Source organism: Thermobia domestica, chromosome 4, assembly GCF_964235325.1.
Source record: "Thermobia domestica chromosome 4, izTheDome1.hap1.1, whole genome shotgun sequence".
Taxonomy (NCBI): domain Eukaryota; kingdom Metazoa; phylum Arthropoda; class Insecta; order Zygentoma; family Lepismatidae; genus Thermobia; species Thermobia domestica.
In genome coordinates, this window is record NC_137457.1 from 279,009,139 (window position 1) to 279,028,498 (window position 19,360).

General features: G+C 36.1%; 1 protein-coding gene across 1 annotated transcript in view; it reads left to right on the forward strand.

Moving 5' to 3' along the window:
* Window positions 1-3,610: 3,610 nt before the first annotated feature.
* The window catches only part of LOC145684087 (uncharacterized), a 49,830-nt gene continuing 34,080 nt past the window's right edge, over window positions 3,611-19,360 (forward strand). Inside the window, exons 1-5 of the mRNA XM_081755972.1 lie at window positions 3,611-3,752; window positions 7,412-7,890; window positions 11,321-11,498; window positions 13,805-13,937; window positions 16,413-16,586. Of these exons, the coding sequence (XP_081612098.1) occupies window positions 3,737-3,752; window positions 7,412-7,890; window positions 11,321-11,498; window positions 13,805-13,937; window positions 16,413-16,586 (980 nt within the window). The 5' untranslated portion in view covers window positions 3,611-3,736. The remainder of the gene's footprint in view (window positions 3,753-7,411; window positions 7,891-11,320; window positions 11,499-13,804; window positions 13,938-16,412; window positions 16,587-19,360) is intronic.

Below are 19,360 nucleotides of genomic sequence, written 5' to 3' on the forward strand. Positions count from 1 at the left end.
CTCCTATCCCGTATGGGAGTAGTCATGTTCCAAGTTCTATGCTGGGCACTAGGACTAAAGAGTAGGGCTGTTCCTAATTCCGGAATTCCGGAATTTTTCGGAACGGAAATTCCAATTCCGGAATCGGAACACAGTTTCAAGACGTTCCGGAATTTCGGAACGTTCCGGAATTCCGAAACATTCCGGAATTTCGGAACGTTCCGGAATTCCGAAACATTCCGGAATTTCGGAACATTCCGGAATTTCGGAACATTCCGGAATTTCGAAACATTCCGGAATTTCGGAACATTCCGGAATTTCGAAACATTCCGGAATTTCGGAACATTCCGGAATTTCGAAACATTCCGGAACTTCTTATTGAAAAAATAATTTTTGCTGTTACCCCGAACTGAGAGGTGTGCGCAAAGCTTAGCTTTGAAACTGGATATTGATTCCGCTGTGCTGAAGGAAGGAGTTTTGGTCCACGGCAACTGGTTTGTTTCATTCTCTAGATCCGTTCACTGTGAACGATTGCGCATAAGATTTGAAACTTTGTCTGGTTATCCATAAAGTCTCAATCATAAGTGATTCAGTGTAAATTCCGTGATTTTGTTGCAGAAATCGGAACATAGAAATTCGAGCTAGTTCTTCCATTTAGTTTGGTTTATCTTCCGAGAAACACCTTTTTTATAAACCACTTTCTATATTCTTTTTTAAATGAATACCGACTACCTTTTCCATTTATACGAGGCAACCCTAACAAGAAATTGAACTGCATATCTTTTTATGTATGGCCATTGTTAAGTATAAGTACCTGAAGTAGGGGCAGAGAATCATTTAAAAGAAAATACGATTTTCAGTAATTAAAGGGATAGGATAGTCTGAAATAAAAATGTACAATTATTATGCTGCTGTCCGTATTATGTAAAAATATGCATTATTGATGTTACATGAACTTTTTGGAAACTAGAATCAGTATTTCATATTTCAGGTTCAAATCACGCAAAGCTAAAATTATTAATGCATCGCTTGTATTGTATTTAGTATACTGCATGCTGCAAACAGCAAAAAATTTCTTAGAACAAGGGATTACTGTTTAATGTTTTTTGTAACTTCTATAATCATGATGCTACTGCTGTTTTTTTTAATGAAAGCTTTATCAAGCATTATTTGCATAACTTGTCAAAATGTACAACGAGAGTAAATCGAATAGAGGTGCAAACTTTACATAATATCTTATAATTATTCACATGTACGCGCTACTCTTTTCTTGTCCTGCGACACTTATTTGAATAACTAACTAAATAAAGGTGTCTATCAGTTAAATACTAAGCATTGGAACCTACGTATGAAGATTAGTTCTAACTCTACTAATCAAAATTTTAAGCAAGGTGATAAATGAATTGTGTGAGTGAAAAACATTTAAAATTGGTTTGTTGAGAAATTGTACTAATCACCAATATATTATCAATGTTGTGAAATTCTGATGTAAAAGCATGTTACTTTCTTTAAACAATTACATTGATACAAGCCAACAGAATATGTACATTTTCATACAAAGCTGCAATATGAAGGGTAGTTATGCATTCAGATGAAAGGGTCTGCACCAATGACTAACTAACAACAAGAAAGGTAAATGTTCAATTAGTATACCCGAAATTGTGAGTAGCGATGGTAAAAGTTAAAAATGAAAGAAATCATTTCGTAAATGTTAATATTCACATTAAAAGTATTAGCCTAATGTTCATATTTCTTACGAAAAAATTAATTTGTATCAAAAACTATTCGTACTTCGCGTAAATTGATCTTTACAAAAATTGATGTCTTACTTTCCTTGAGTAGAAAAGTTGGCGAAAACTTTCTTTCTCCTGATTTCTCAAATAAATCAGATAAAAAAGATCAATGAGATGAAAGAAGGTTGTTAAGCTAAAAGTCCCTAAAGCCCATTTTATGCGATGCAATTTTCTATGCAATCTTGCATGCTAAGAGTCATGCGTTCAAATTATTTCGTGTAATAATAATTAACATTCAACTTTCCATAGTAAATTGCACGTATTTCACCTTGTTCGGAGATAGAACATGTGCAATCTACCATGGAAAGTTGAATTCTAATTTTTATTACAGGAAATAATTTGAATGCATGTCTCCTAATTTTGCATAGATAATTGCCTTGTCTAATATCGTCTAAAGTCTACTTTCCCCTAATTTAAAAAAATCATCTGGGCATTTATATGAAAATTGACATTTAATACATGCTCTTATAATATTTTATCCACATCATTGTTCTCTAATAGTATTATTTTGTAGCACAGAAATTTTGCTTTTTCTTTCAATAGTAATTTACATTTACATTTTTGTTGCATTATTTGATGACGTCTCAGGTAGCATCAGTTGTACCATTTCAGGGTTTCAGTTGTCAAAATTTTCACAATTATGTATTACTCATGTGTACTCCTTGTACTTTAGATTAAAAGTTCATTAATATAATTCCAAATGATATGACTACAAATGTTTCGTGTGCTCTTGTATTGTTTGCTTAATAGTAAAACAAATATTTTGGAATTAAAATGCCAAACATGTAAATTGTTTTCTTGGTACTTCAAAATACAAAATGGCAATGATTGAAAAAAAATGTAAAAGATAAAGATAAAATGCTGTACTTTATTCCAATAATTGTAAATACGAGAATGCATAACTGTTTAAGACATGTTTCTACTATATTCCATAGATACCAAAGTGAAAACGAGAAAGTATTTGCGAGTAAATTTGTGGGATTAAAGCCTTGTAATAATGTTTGAGAACCATTGCCTCAGGACTGTTTCGAACTTTTATATTCAAACTTCGAACTAATATTAATATTACGATTCCAGAATCAACAGTGAGCTTCAAAATTTCAGTCTTGAAAACAGTTCCGAAATTCATACTTTTGAGCATTCCACAATTCCAAACTTTTGGAATGTTACGGAATTTGCGGAACATTCCGGAACTTCGAAACGTTCCGGAATTTCAGAACATTCCGGAATTTCGAAACGTTCCGGAATTTCGGAACATTCCGGAATTTCGAAACGTTCCGGAATTTCGAAACGTTCCGGAATTTCGGAATATTCCGGAATTTCGAAACGTTCCGGAATTTCGAAACGTTCCGGAATTTCGGAACATTCCGGAATTTCGAAACGTTCCGGAATTCCGAAATTCCGGAATTCCGGAACATTCCGGAATTAGATTAATTCCGAATTCCGGAATACGAAATCGAATTCCGAACACCCTTACTAAAGAGACATTCCATGGGAACATTCCGTACTAGTCTGTGTAATATCCTGTTTACCGCAACGCATCGCAAAAAAATGCTATGCCGAGTATGTCAAAGTAAATCGAAAATTTTTTTCATTGTGTTGACAAACGAGTGCCCGTAATTCTCCTTGAGCCTTTACAAGATTTGCGTACCGAAAAAATATATTATGCTATGTCAATTATCGCAAATTAACGCTAGGCATAAAAAAATATAATGATTGCACCAGCCTTATTATTTCTGTAGTTTAAAATATTCCCGTGTGCAATATGTCATTTTCATAAACATGTTCTAAGATTGTTTAGAATTGTTGATTTTCCAGACGGAACTATACCCCGCCCCTAAATATGTTTTTTAAACTGTGATTTACAGCTGTTTTCTTTTCTCTGTTTCAAGAGGTTTTGATTTGCGAGGATATTGCGAGAGAACCAATGAAATTGCATTACCTCCAGCATCAGAGTAACAACAATGGCAGACGAGGAAGGTAAGTGTTCCGAGCTGCTTTTATATTTTCTGTAATTTTTATGTAATAACTATTAATTATATGACTGTGTGAAGGGCAATAATTAATTAGTAGAGGAAGGCTCTTAACCGAACTTTCTTTCTACAATTTAAACTTAGTATAAGCATTGTAAACAGTGAAAATAAAATCATGTGGTCAATTAGCAGTCCCACGCAAGTTGTTAAATTTTTAAAGAAGCGAAGAGAAAAATATTTACTTTGTCCGTTAAAGTAGTGTAAGATGACAGACACTTTTCAATACGTAGATGGTCATTAATAGTTGGTAAACAAATGGTTGCGTTAAGTGTCATATTGTGTTTGTTTACAATTTACAATGCCTGAGCCGGTGGGAGGGAACCTACGCGATTATTATTTCCTGTTGTATAACACTATATAAGGGTATTCCACATTAGATGATTGATAAATAATAATATTCATACGAACGTTAAAATAATTCAGGAAATGGAAACATATTTTTTTAGTATTATAGAAGAGTCAGGTATCCGTCAAAGTTAATTGTTAAAGCAAGGATTCGTAGAAAGGTAATTATGTATTCGTAAGCTTACATAATCAAGGCATATCCACATGACATCGAAATATAATTTTAAACTTACTAAATGATTTTTACCAAGATGATTTTTTTTTTTTTTTTTTTTGGCGCTTTTAAGGATAATTATATACTTGGTACAAGTAGGAGTAATTTAAAGGTATGAAGAAATTTGAGTAGGGAAATGAAACAGCGGTGACAAATATGATAATACACACAACTGAGTATTATGGTGTGGAATATCTATCACTTCAGTTCGATGTCCTTTGTAAATAATAAGTTTTGAAACTTATGTCACACACGAGTCAATGTTCCAAGTCATTGTTTCGATTAATAGTGATTTAGGTACGTGAAAAATCAGTAGTTCAAGCAGTGAATTAGAACAACCTGAAACAATAGACAATTTAACCAGTAGAGGTACGGGATACAGTTTCAATACGTTTTAAACGAAGAACATGTTAATTTCCTAACTCAAAATTTACCAAAGCTCACTGCAATTGTAAAAGAAAAAGCTAATATGGATATTGTTTCACGATTGAGAGGCAGCTTTTTCACCTTCTTTTTTTGCGATATTCTCCTCAGATTTGTTCGCTTTATGGTTTCATACGTTAAATTGGGTTAGGGTAGGTTACCAATATTTAATTCACAGTATTACCGAGCGATCGTTAGCGAGTGAAGGCGGGTTAGAACACCGCAGGGCACGTCGATCGCTATAGAGTAAAAACTGTAATAGATAGCTAGAAGCGGTTTCCAGCAGTCGAGTGTACCAAGAGTGTAATCCATCTCAAGTATAATTTCTATACTGGAGCCGTATGTGATAAAAATGTAAGTTCTGGCTTCAGTATTAATTGAAACAATATCACGCCATACGAACCAAACTCCTTAATGTTCTGCACATGTGACATTATTGCTTGTTTTCTCAGAGGGGTTCCAAAGAAGGGACAGAAATCCAACCATATATTGAAAGTTTAGTAGCGAATAGAAATCATTGATAAAGATGTCAACGAACATCGAAAGAATTTTTAATTCCCATAATAGAAGGGAAGTTCTTTTATATTTCAGCTAAGTTGCACTTTGCTCCCTTATAAAAATGGCATGCAGGAATATGGATCACATCTTTTGCTTACTTTATTGTATTTATTTTCAAACAAACAAGTCAGGAAATACACCGACAAAATTCAGCGGAATGAAATAGAAGAACCATTACTTAAAACTCAAACTTATTTATTAGCTCTCTTCCTTTTATACGTTCTGCTATTTCTCTCCGTAGTCTAGTGGCTAGCGCGCATGGGTTTGGTGCACTGGGTCCTGTGTTCGATTCCCGGTGAGAGAATTAAAATTCGAACGCATTAAGATGGTTCGGATTTTACCTTGAACTTCTTCGGTAGGTAGGTCTCATAACCTCTGTGCTGAAGGGACGCTAAACTCCTAACGACCTAATCTGCGATTACTTAATTCATGGACCACTTGCTAACATCTATAATACCAGAGAGTATTTGTTGTAGTATCTGCTGAGCCCTTGTTTCTGAGAATGCGTTACTTGGTTTTCCACAGCTCCTAAAGCCACAAGTAAAAAAGAGTACTGTATATTGTAATTTAGTACCGGAGCTTCCTCGTAGCTCTGCGGTTACCATACGCGCTTTCACCACTGAAAATCCGAGTTTGATTCCCAGTTGAAGCTCACGTTCTAATTTCATGTTAAGCTGGGCCGCGGTGGCTCAGTGGTAGAGCGTTCACCTCTGGTTCGTGGGATCGCTGGTTCGATCCCCGCTCACATCATGTAAACTTTGTGGTGGACAAATATCATGTGCGTGAGTTTTCTCGGGATTCTCCCGTTTCCTTCCACTTTCTTCATTTCATTCATTTCTCATCATCACTGTCTCCTTTAGCATTAATATAAAAGCAAATAAAAGATTTGAAATAGAAAAGTAGAGCAGGGTGAGAGCAAAGATTTAAAATTGCTGGACTGTTCTTGCTAGAAATTGCGGTAAATATACAGGGTTGTGATGATATGCCATATTATTTGTTTCAAAATAATAAAAGAATTGGTACTATTGATAATCAGTTATTAATATCACCTGTATTATCTCGATAACAAGCTCGATATAATAGTGTCCAGTATAGAGCAGTTTTTTCTTTATTTATTTAATGTGCTTTATGGCATGCAGAAGGGTTATTCAGGATTAGAGTTCATAGGGTTATTTACAACAAAATCATAATTTTTGTAACAATAAATAAATTCTGGAGAAATACATTGTTTTTAGCAAAGTTAAAATGTATAAATTCATTATTTCAGTAGAAAAAATACAATAAAATTTTTACTCTGCGCGGGGATCGAACTCACAACCTCTACGTCCGCAGTCCAGTACGCTAACCATATGGCCACGAACTACGGGACTAACAGATCGCGTGTTCATAATGTATTGGTACCCCTCCTTTCTTGTGTGTCAATTCAAGCCCCGTCTGCGATGCCACTGTTTTCAATTCTGGGTGAAATCATCTTCACTTTATCTGAGAAATCAAAATATGCAATTGAAAATGGGGGTTCCCATTTAAAATTTTAAAGTTACCCCCCCGTACCCGCGAAGGGGGTGGCGATAAAGGGGTTGATTCTGGTATCATTGGATAGCTTTTTTTAAAGATATGTAAAACGTGCTTTGTTTTGTTTTGCTGATTTGTATATTTCGAGAGATATTGCATCGTTCCGGACCTTTTTCTCACCCTGTATATATAAAAAAATGTTTTTGTAGTATAATGTCTTTGAATAATGAATAGGGATTTTAGGTATGAATAAAATACGAATAATATACGGGAGTGAAACGTGATAATCCACAAATGTGTGATGAGTTGAGTTGAGTTGATTTTGAATTTAGCGTCCCTTTCAGCAGCGAGGTTATATGAGATGTGGACCTACTGATTAACGTGGAATCCGAATCACTTGAGCTCCCGCCGGGAATCGAACTCGGGTCTCCCATGTTAAAAGTGCGTACCAAATGTGTGTTCATCAAGCTTTTAAGAATACTTACACTTTTACGAACAGTTTTTTTTTTTTTTGTTTGTTTGTTTGTTTGTTTAAATCGCATTTTTTTCTATAGAGCCACTTGAAGAGGCGTTTGAGGTCGAGGAACCACGGTATCCTTGTGATGTGTGTGGACGAAAGTTTAAACCGGACACACTTGAGAAACACACACCCATTTGTGCTAAGCATGCGGCAAGGAAAAGAAGAGTGTTTGATTCGTCCAAACAGAGACTTCAAGAGCTTCAAGAAGCATTGCCCAAGAAAGCAAGTAAAAAAGGTAAAAGTATCGAGAAACGGCCTCCATCACGATGGAAGGACGATCATAAGGAACTCGTCAGTACAGTTAGGGAAGCACGGATTGCTTCAGCGAAAAAGACTTCAGTGGCGTCCAAATATTCCGAAACTGGAGGCAACGAAAAGTGTCCATATTGCGAAAGAAGCTTTGGACCAAAAGCTATTGAGCGCCATGTTTCGTTTTGTAAGGAGTTAAAGGCAAGAATACCTCAGAGTCCTGTGAATCTTCAAGCGAAAGAGAGGCAAGATGCACGCGTGAAGGTGAGTACTAGGCCTACTTCTATTATTGTTATTATGTTTATTATTATTTCGTATCTGTTAAAATTATTTATATTTCTAATATTAATGTAAATTAAACACTTACAAGCTTTAACCATTTAATGTGGACTTTAACTTGGGATACGTTGGTATAGGTTTGACATTTTTAGTTGCCAAAATTTTCAATGGTAACTCCTGTCGTCACCACGGCTTTTTTTTTTTTTTTTTTTTTTTTTTTTTTTTTTTTTTTTTATACATCTTCTCTGCAGACTCACCACATTAAATGGCATCAATCCATGTAAAAATACGAGTATGCTTTTGTATTGTACTCAAGCCATTTGAGAACCGCGGTGGCTCAGTCGTAGAGCGTTCACCTCTGGTGCGTGGGGTCCTAGGTTCGATCCCAGCTCGCGCCAAGTGAACTTAGCTGGACAAACACCGTTTGCGTGGGTTTCCTCGGGGTTCTCCCGTTTTCCTCTCACTTTCTTCATTCCGCCATTTCATTCGTTATTGTCATCTCCGTCTCCCGTAGCCTAGCCGGCATAATCGTGGGACATAAAAGTTAAAGATTTCATTTTTCATGCCATTTGATAGACGAGCTTGCAGTGCAAGATTGAAGAAAACGCCACTGATGAAGATAGGAGTTCCCATTGAAAATTTTTGCAGTTAAAAATGTCAGACAATACGAAGGTTAGTCCAAGTTAATATCTGTAATCGTGCATCAATTTGGTTTCTTAACTTGATACTTATTGCAAACGTTTCAGCAATAAATCTTTGCTATTATGAGTGCATTTGTGTTAGTTTCTTTTTGTATTTTTAATGAATTAGATTGCTCGAAAAGTTAAATTTTTGATGAATTGTCTACCCTGTAGAAATACTAATAAAAAGTCGCTCTTGAATGTTCGTGCATGATAACCTATGATGTCTTGCCATTGGTAGAGATAATACTTGACGTAAATAAACAACAACATTTATCAATCCTTACAAAAGACCTTGAAGAATCATTCCGCACCACTATGTTCGTATATTACTTGCATACTATGAAAATTGGCCGACTTGCAATAAAAGAGAGAAAAAGAAAAAACTGATTCCATATGGAGGATTTTTTTTTTCTAAGTGGCTGCTGATCTTTCAACATTTCAATTAATTTTCAGTATTTGTTTATGTTTCATAAACGATTGAATTTCAAAGATAGTTACATCAATGAAAAAGTTTTCACATAACTTTTTATTGCGTCTAGTGAAATTGAATCTATAATTGGCATATTTGATTCCCGATGGGAACACTCGGTCGAAAAAGTGTAACAAATTTTTTAAGGCCAGCCATACTGAGTGAAGTTTTTTTCTGAGTTTTTCTCATTCACAGTAGGCAAATACTGGGGTGGTACCTAGCAGCAGGTACCAGGCCGCTATCTTCCTTTCCCATTCCTTTTTCCGGTGCCCCTTCCACGGATAGTGTGCTCATTGAGGGATGTCCTTCATCATGCATTAAGGTCATAGATGCCAGTGATGCCGAGAAATATGTATAAATAAAAATAACTAACTAACTCTATGGTCAAGGAACCCGGAGTGCCGCGTTCACAAAAGCTCTCCATCGACTTCTATCCTTAGTCAACTGGATCCAGTTCCTACTTTGTATTTCATTTTTGCGAGATCCATCTTAATATTGTTCTTCCATCTGCGCCTAGGTTTTCCTGATGGTCTTTTTCCCATTGGACTTCCAGTTAAAACTTCGAAAGTGTTCCTAATTTCTTCCATTCCGGCCACATGGCCTACCCACCTGAACCTCCTAGATTTGATGACTTCGGAACTCGTAAACAGTTTAAATTATGTATAAATAAAATAAGATAAAAATAAATTTATAGTTTTCGTAGTTCCTTGCTACCACCTTTTTCAGCTGGGGTATTCATAAGCACGTGCTGTCGTTCTTTCAGCCGGTAGATAATATACAAATTGAAGTTAAAACTAAAAAAAGTCCCATAATCCAATAGTCCTTTAACGTTGAAGGTTTCAACACTAGATATCATTAAATTCGCAAGTAAAAAGGGATTGGTGCAATTTATGTCGGTTGTTTCCCTCATTTATCAATAAAGTTGTTCAACTTATAATAGTATGATTGAGATACATTGTTAAACAGTAAATATTTCGTGACCAATTTTGGAAATTGTCTTGTAATATTTAACTCTGGGATTGAGAAAAAAAAGTTAATTTTTAAAATTTTTAAGTGGAATAAGATATAAAAGTTTTATTATTATTATTATTATTATTAATTAGTAAACTACAGGAGTTTTCCGTTTCTTTCATTAAGTGATGTCAGAATAAAAGAAAAATCGGACTGTACCGATATTTATGTCGTGTTTTCTGCAAAGTATTTTGCTTTACGTGACACCTGCCAACAACAATACATGTATTATTCTCACAACATGTAGGATCGGGCGGTTACCGTGATCCCGCGAATTCAGTTCACAATGGTTGGACGAAAGATAGATATACTGTACTGAATATGAATATTTGATTTCAAACTATCTGCACTGAGTACGACCAAGATAATAGCACAATATCCAACATGTTTTAGTAGTTGGTAAAAATAAATTTGGTACAATACGCATGCAGTAGTATGGGTGCATAGCTTTTATTTTCTAATTAGATTTTTTTTTTTTATTTATTTGTTTTCAGGTATATTTTTAATTTTCTTGCTCTTATTAATAATGTTCGAGTTTCAGTTATAAAAGAAAATGCCACAACATGTATTAGCATAATAATATACAATATATATAAGCGAATTTGAGTTTGTGTGTGATAGCATCGCAGGGAAACGGCTGAACCAATTCAAATAATTCTTGGCATTATTATTAACCTTAGACCTCCCAAGAACCTTACGTTTTACATTATCAACTTTCGCCATGAGGGAGGGGATGGAAAAGGGATAAACAAGGTTGATCGACACTACTACTTTTTTAAAATTGTATTACATTTTTTTTAAAGTAACTATCTGCTATAAAACAAATGTAAACTCCCCACGCACATTTCAATTGACTGTTGAGTTGATATAGCGGATGGATGCAAATAAGCAGCCGAAATCGCCGTTTTAGAAAAATCGAATTGCAATGCATGTAGATATTCGTAAGCAACTTGAAGTTCCGAACGTTATTTATTTGGCGCTTTGAAACCTGATTCCCCTTTTTCGCCCCATTGATGTATAGTGCCATACATGCTTTTGATTTGAATCGTTTAGATTTCAGTATTGGATGCAGTAAATAATTATTTCTAATGTTCTCCTTAGCACATTTTTTCCAGTAGCGTATCCTCACTGTAATGTTGAGAATTATGATATTTGTGGAGAAAGAGCTCTTCATGTTAATAGCTGTAGTTTATTTATTGCAATGTCGTATGTACTGTTTTAGATACCATTCTTGTCTTTTCTCTTCTGACAGTATAAGGCACCCACTGGCAAATCTCAACGTACTATAAACAGGGAAAAATACTCAACTCCAACTTTGGGCCAGAGCAAGCAGTCTAATATGAGCAGCAGGTTATCGGTTGCATCTGTCTGCTCAACTGTGAGTTCACCACATGGCGGACAAGATACACCCACAAGCGGAAGAAGTCCATGTAAGTTACTTGCAGAAATCAACACCAACGTTCCTTAAATAATTTCATATCACGTGAGGAACATTTAATTATAATTATCATTCAGCTTAGGTTCTCGATCACTTATAGATAAACACGCCTTCGTGTTATATTCTTGTCATGCAGCGAGTGGAATTGCCAGTAGGGTAAAAGTTCTCATATTGGGTAAGGTGGGGACAAAACGGTGCATAGGAGTAGAAGGATCATCTTGGTTAATATGAAGTAATTGAGTAATACCATTCGCTGCGTAGTGAATATAACACCGAAGTATATTCGTATACAAGTAGTGAGAATCATTCATATTGGGTCATCAAAATACAATGTTAAAATATAATGAGATATAAACACTTTTCCTATACTGTGACCAATTAAAAAGAAAAAAAAATAATTTTATAAATGTTCGTAAATTTTTTTTTTTTTTTTAAAGACAGTAAAAACATAATACCCATGATTTTAAAGCTAAGTAATTAAAATTAAGACGTAAAAAAGTATCTAAAATTTTACAATGTTAGCGTCGACAGACTATAAACAGTCATATCCTCAACTTTAGTGGTGTAATTTCTGATGCTTGGGTAACTGTAAGAACGTAGTTCGTCAGAGTTATCAAGAAAGTAGAAAGAAAAATGTTCTGGTCGTTAAATAAATAAATAAAACGCAAACAAAATCACAGAAGACAGAAAGAAGCAAATAGTCAAAAGTTGTAAATGAATCATTATACAAAAACTATTTTATAGTAGGCTTTAAGTCTAACGGTTTCAGTAAAACTCATACGTATAAAACAAATTTATTTTAAAAAGATAATTTAAATATCTCCATCTAGTGAGTAATCAGTTTAAAACCGTAGTTATACCAATATTAGGAATTTTGTATGTTTTTGTATGTTTCATCGGTATACAAATGCACACTGTTGGTTTAACATACTTTAAAGTTGCTGTATCGAAGGTATCAAAGTTTGGGATTGATCGTGGGCTATTTAGAATTTTTTTATGCATATCAAGGGGGGAAGAGGCCAGTTCAAAGAGGAAGAGGTGCATTATGCAAAATTAATGAGAAAGAAAAAGTATGTAACAGGCTTCTCATATTATGAAGATAAGATACAGTATGTGAACCCATTTTTAGGAACAAGTAGACATACACGTATGAGTTACAATCTGGGGTAAAAAATACTGTGAGGGTAAGACACTCGTATCAGCTCCATAGGGGTAGAAAGAGGTGACATGTAAAAATAATCATAAACGACAAATATTATTGTCGAATCGATAATTTTCGGGATCATTGAGATCAATAGTGACCCCCCGATGATCCCCATTTAAAAATAAATAAATAAAATGTTTATCAAGCACGAAGCCTAACTGCTCCAATTACAACATTGTTCAGTGAGTTTTCTCACAAGGAACATTGTCTTAGAAGTAAATCTCCTCAAGTTTCTCATGCTGCTGTGTCGATAGCTTCAGTAGTTGGTGTTTATTGTAAAACGTTCTTTCATATAATTAATAAAGAGGATACCATTTGAATCCTGGAAGTAAGACACCATTGCTATACTCCTTGCGTTTATGTGAACTCCTATGTAATCATGGCACCGTCTGCTGCTTTGTGTCTGGTTCATATTGATGGAGCCAGATTTCATGCATTTTCAGCACACAATGTGAAAAATCTGATGAATCCCTTTGAAAATGAGGGGACTACGGTGGCGTTCACCTCTGGTGCATGGGATACTTGGTTCGATCCCAGATCGCACCAAGTGAGCTTTGTGGTGGACAAATACTGTGTGGGTAGGTTTTCTCGGAGTTCTCTCGTTTCCTCCCAATTTCTTTATTCCACAGTTTCATTCATTTCTCATCATCACCGTCTCCTTTAGCTTAGCCGGCATAAACGAGGGACGTAAAACTTAAATATTTCATTTCATTTTCCCTTTGAAAATGAGACAGAATGTTCGTTGCAGACACCATTTCTCCTCTGCATTCAACTGTTTAGTCATCGCTTTGCAGTCAGCTTTCTCGTTCCTAGTTTCTGATGAACAATGTGATATTGGTGAACAGTTTAGTGCAATTAAATTGCATTTGGACGCATTAAGTTTTTTTTTTGTATTTTTTTTTATTTGTTTTACTAATTCCTTTTAGATTGTTTTAAGAAATTTCGGACATGCTTTGCGTATGACTATCCATAAGTCCTTTGCGATTAGTAACATGATTTTAGAATTAAAAATTAACACACTACATATATTTTGCAACCTAGCTTTATCAGTGTCATTTTAAATGTATGATATATTTTATTTAATTTTTTGGCAGCTCGTCAAGGCTCCATAAGAAACTCCAGAAAAGAAAATACTGACGCTGACCAGTCTAGTCTTCACAGCAGAGATTCAGCGAATACTAATATTTGGCAACGCTCACCGTCGCCCACGAAGAATAGAGGAAAGAAGTAATTATTTTGTTATTATTATTTTTTTTTACTTACTATTAATTTGTTCATTTATGCTAAGAACCATTAAAATAGAAAAGAAAGTGCAATTAGTAAGCTTTGTTCACATAATCTAGACCAGCGATGTTGTATTTCATTCCGCCGTCAAACAAAAATGATACATATATATATTAATCACTAGAAGTGTGTAGCTGGTCTCATAATATACCTGAATTGAAGCTTAATTTTTAATGTAAAAGTAATGTCTCAATCTTTTGGTTACCAAGCCCAATCTGCAAGGTAAGGCCGTTGATATCGGACCAACTTTTAGATTTTATATTGTTATTTCCAATTGGATATAGCTCGGGCTGTTGATTCGCCTACACATGAAATAGAAACAAAATACGAAGAATACAACAAAGATTCAGAAAGTACATGACTTACAACATACAGCGAACTATGTCCAAAGGGAGATGGAGATGATATGGATGACAATGGTGGAATGTTGAAAATGAGAGGAAACAGGAGAACCCAAAGAAACATCTGCACACGGTGTTTGTCCACCACAAAGCACAGTTGGTGGAAGCTGTGATCGATCCAGGGACCCCACACGGCATACGTGAGCGCTCTTTCAGTGAGCCACCATTGCCCCTACAACGGAAAATGGTCCCCAAGTTTGGTTCTTATTTTAGCGATGAGCTAAAACTTGACTATCATTGGTAAAAGGTCAAAGACATACACAAGACGGATAGTAAATCAGTACCTCCCCAGAATACTAATGCTTCTCTCAAGTTGGTAATAGTGCAGTTTTCGACCTCCAAATTATGCTGTGTACTAGTATTGGAAATGCTATAAAATGGCTGTCTGTCGATAGGTATCAGATAGCGAGAAACGGTTTTCTGATATTGACTCAACGTCCTAAGAATAATTCTCATCCCCATTCTGTAGCCGCTTTTTTCCAAACAAAAGTGGAAAAAAATACCATTTTGGACCTTCTCATGGCTATATGGTTAGCATACGCGTCTTCGGTGCGTTAGACCCGGATTCGATTCTCGGCGGAGCTCATGTAGTTAGGATCCCACGACAAGCTATAGGTCCACGTCGCATTTATAGCCTCGGTGCTGAAAGGGACTCTTAAACTCTTATCCATCATCTCTACCATTTTCAGTTTCAATGTTAATCGCCATATAGCAAAAATAATGTATCGAGAAACTTCGTTATATGGATTCAGCATCTTCGTCGTTATCACTCTGCTGAAACGACAAATTTGAAACCAGTTGCAATTTCCAGTTTCAGTATTGATCTCCATACGCCACAGACGGTATTAATAGCGAGAAATAATTTTAAGGAGGTCGATTTATCAAAACTTCCTTATGTATTTTCTCTGTCTGTGTGTCCGTTTTACTTCTTCTTGCTTTCCTGATCCCCAAATATGAAATTAAATTGAAAGTCGCTGATAGAGTTGTAGGATAGAACATAATGAATAATTCAAATAAGAAAGATCGTACATTGTTTTATAAAGGAGTTAGAGCTTCGATAAAGTGTTTTCAGTGTGTGCTGCTGACACCTTTGTTGATGGCTTCTAAAAGCCACGAAACTGGAGACATATGTAACGGCTCCTGTCTCTGCTGGAACTTTTCTGAGAGAAGAAATAATCTCACTTTTTAAAGCTGATACAAACTAGGCTTCTTGAAGAAGTTACGATGCATATAGTTCATAAACTTATATGATTGACTAACATTTTGATATCGACTGAAATCTTAACAGGTATGATATGTTTAGTTTCTACAACTGGAAGAAAAGTTAACTACAGTTATCAAAAAATTAATTGCAACTTTTACTAACAGGAAGGACGAAACAATGATAAGCCTATAAATTGTGCTTTTTTCTTCTTCTTCTTTCCAAAAAGCCTACTTCATGTCATTCAGTGCCGAGAAGTGAGGTTATTGTTTCTCACAGAAAAGGCAGGAACCATTACATACGTCTCCAATTTCGTAATTTTCTGAAGTCATGGACAAAGATCTTAGCACACAGTGAAGCCGTTTGAAGCTCAACTACTTTGTAATACCTAAGACATTCTTGTTTGAAAGTGGGGGCCGCGGTGGCTCAGTGGTAGAGCGTTCACCTCTGGTGCTAGGGGTCTCGGGTTCAAACGCTGCTCCCGCCAAATGAACTTTGTGGTGGACAAACCGTGTGCGTGGGTTTTCTCGGGGTTCTCCCGTTTCCTCCTACTTTCTTCATTCCACCATTTCATTCATCACTCATCATCACCGTCTCCTTTAGCCTAACCGGCATAACTGTGGGACGTAAAACTCAAAATTTCATTTCATTTCATTTTCTTGTTTGAAAGATTAAACGTCACTGAAAAAGTAATGAAACTCTTGCCATAAGTTTTCTAATTATGGAGTAATACAGATTATCAACTTCCAGTTGTCATACATTTTGTTTTGAGAAATTTATTTCGTGTTTGTTTTAATAATAAATTTATTTCTACAGCAAAACTACGTACACGGCTGAGTCTGCTTCGTTACGTCCACGAGATGAACCGGAAGGTGGTGAAGATAATGTTTCCACGTCTTGTAATGTTACTCGTGGACATTCTGTGTCTGTAGATGACAATTCGAATCAACGAGGAGGCAGAAGGCGAAGACAGTCAGAGGAAAGGGAAAGGTATGTATAATTTGCACCAAACAAAGCCAGCTTTTTTCCATGAAGGTCAGGACGTACGGATGACATTATGTATGGAAAGAGCCAGTCAGTCCTCTTTTGAATCTTAGTGACAATGTCAGGTGGCTAAAACTCTTTTTAATGGCAATAAAATTTGACTCATTGACAGTCTAAAACTAACTGTAAACATTGTATTTCCAAACTTTCTGCTCTCCCGTGGAGCCTTGGATACGGAGATTAAAATCATTAAAAAGAGTAGTATAGCTATGATAAAGGGAAACCTTGTTAGTGTGTGTCTTTTTATGGTTAAACATCCAAATTTCGTATTAAACAATATTAGCGTAGAAAAATAATAAAAAAGAAAGTTGTGATAAAATAAGTACGTGGACACTCAAGAGGGGATAAATATTTGACACAAGAGAAGTGGTTGCCAGATAAAATGGTGGCATAGGTGTTTTTCTATCTTTTTCTGAAGCGTGTGGAAAGTTCTGGGGGAGGGTTTTGACTATTTTCATTCGGAAAGTGTGGTTGGACAAAACGGTTAATGATAGATGTGGGTTCTGGGTCTGGGACCGAGAATTTTAACGTTGCACAAGTATCGGTGATCGCTGATTAGGATAAAAAAAAGAACTCCAACGTAAAAGCTGCAAAGTATATGCATTAAAGATGTAAAGGAAATTAGAAAAATCACAACTATTGAAACCTGTATACATAAAAGAAGTTTCAAGTATCTGGTTGAACCCCAGGCCAAACCGCTTAAGCTTGAAATTTGTACAGTGCATAAAATTTATGACGTAAGATACTACTAAGGAAAGATTGTTGGAAATTCAAAGAGTGAGGGGGGCATAGGGGTGGCAATTATTATATTAAAATATTTATATCTCGGAAGTTTAGAGATATGCAATTTGGTATATGACTTCTTATTTAAAATAATTAGACACGTGTTTTAGCGTTTTTTGATGTTTGACAAGGAAAAGAAGAAAATTGAGAAGAAAAATTTCTGGGGATTACCATTATTATAATAAGACGTTCATATTTCACAATCCCTTAACGTTAGAGACATGATAGTAGGTGTTTGAAGCCTTCATTTAAATACGAGGTAGAATCATATAAAATTTGCAGACAGTCCTTGACATCTTTCCGAGCTGGTAGTACAAAGTAGTGCCTGTAGATGGAGTTGTAGCTGAGTAACAGCTGATTTAATATGGTGGCATACCATACCAAGGAGGAACAGTGTGGAGTTATTCGATTTGTATGGAGCGATGGTGTGAAACCGGTTGTTATTCATCGAGAATGGAGAAGCAGTACGGGGACGCCTGTTTGTTACGGCAACAAGTCTACGAATGGTGCAAGAAATTCATAGAAGGTACATCTTCATTGACTGATGGTCCCCGTCCGAGTCAGGCTTATCAAGTTGTGACAGAGGAGTCCATAGTGACAGTAGAGCGGCTTATTCAGGAAAACCGACGTTTCACCCTGGCTGAAATGACTTTCTTGCTGAATATGAGCTTCGGTTCAGTACAACACATAGTGCATGACGAACTCTGATACAAAAAAGTGTCTGTCAGGTTGGTTCCTCGACAGCTGAAGCTGGAACTGAAAGATCGTCGGTTTACACATTGCAGGAGCTGCTGGGGTGTTATGAAGAGGAGGGTGAGGATTTTCTAGTTCATATCGTGACTGGGGATGAAAATTGCGTGCACCATTTTCAACCGGAGACGAAACGTATAAGTAAAGGATGGCAACATTCTTCTTCGCCGAAACCAAAGAAGTTTCGTAGCTAGCCCTCTGCGGGGAAAGTCATGTTGACTTCATTCTGGGATAAGAATGGTCCTATTCTGAAACACTACATGCCCTCACGTACCACAGTGACTAATGCCACGTGCACCGACCTTCTCAAAGAACCATTTGAAGCTAGCGATAGACGCACAAAGCGAAGGAGATTGGTGAGTGCAAGTGCTTTGGTACAACATGATAACTCCTGTCGTCATTCTGCTCGTGCAATCATGAAAATCATCGACGACCTACCCACTTCAAGTGCCTCCCACAGCTGCCATACTCATCAGATTTCCACATCTTTGGTCCATTAAAGGAGTATCTTGGGTGGCAGAAGTTCAAATTTGATGAAGATATCCCATCGACAGTGCCGAATGGTTACACCGTCAACCAAAAGAACTTTTCTTACGCGGTACTTCCTATTCGATGGTGTAAGTACATTGAACTTGGAGGGACTATGTAGAAAAAATAATATACAAGCAAACATTCTCCCTGCAATAAAGTTGTGGGAAGAAAATCATTGCGATTTTCATTCGATTTTCTCTCATAATTCGGCCTAGAAGAGAAGAAAAAGGACTGAAGGTTACAATTATTATATTAAGATGTCCATATATTGGAATCCTTCGATGTTAGAGACGTGAAATATGGCTTCATCTAAAGTAATTAAATGCATGTTTAAGCGTTTTTAGATGTTTAACGTACAATGGAAGAAAAAGGGATGAGGCTGTTTTCCTTAAGAAAGATGCTCATACGAGATGTTCGAATTTTGTGTGAGACTTCAAGTTCTTACGAATTATATATGAGAGGTGCAGAAGGAAGAATGCAGAATATTGGCCATAAGAATACGTGGTGAAATATTGAGAAACCAAGGCTGCCAATATAGGGCAAGTCATAACGTATTGGTTTCTGGCAGTTCTTTGGTGGAGAGTTGGGAGGTGTTTGAAGGGGCCAATTCTGGTATTAAGAATGTGGAGGTACACGATTTTGCAACAAGTGAGGGT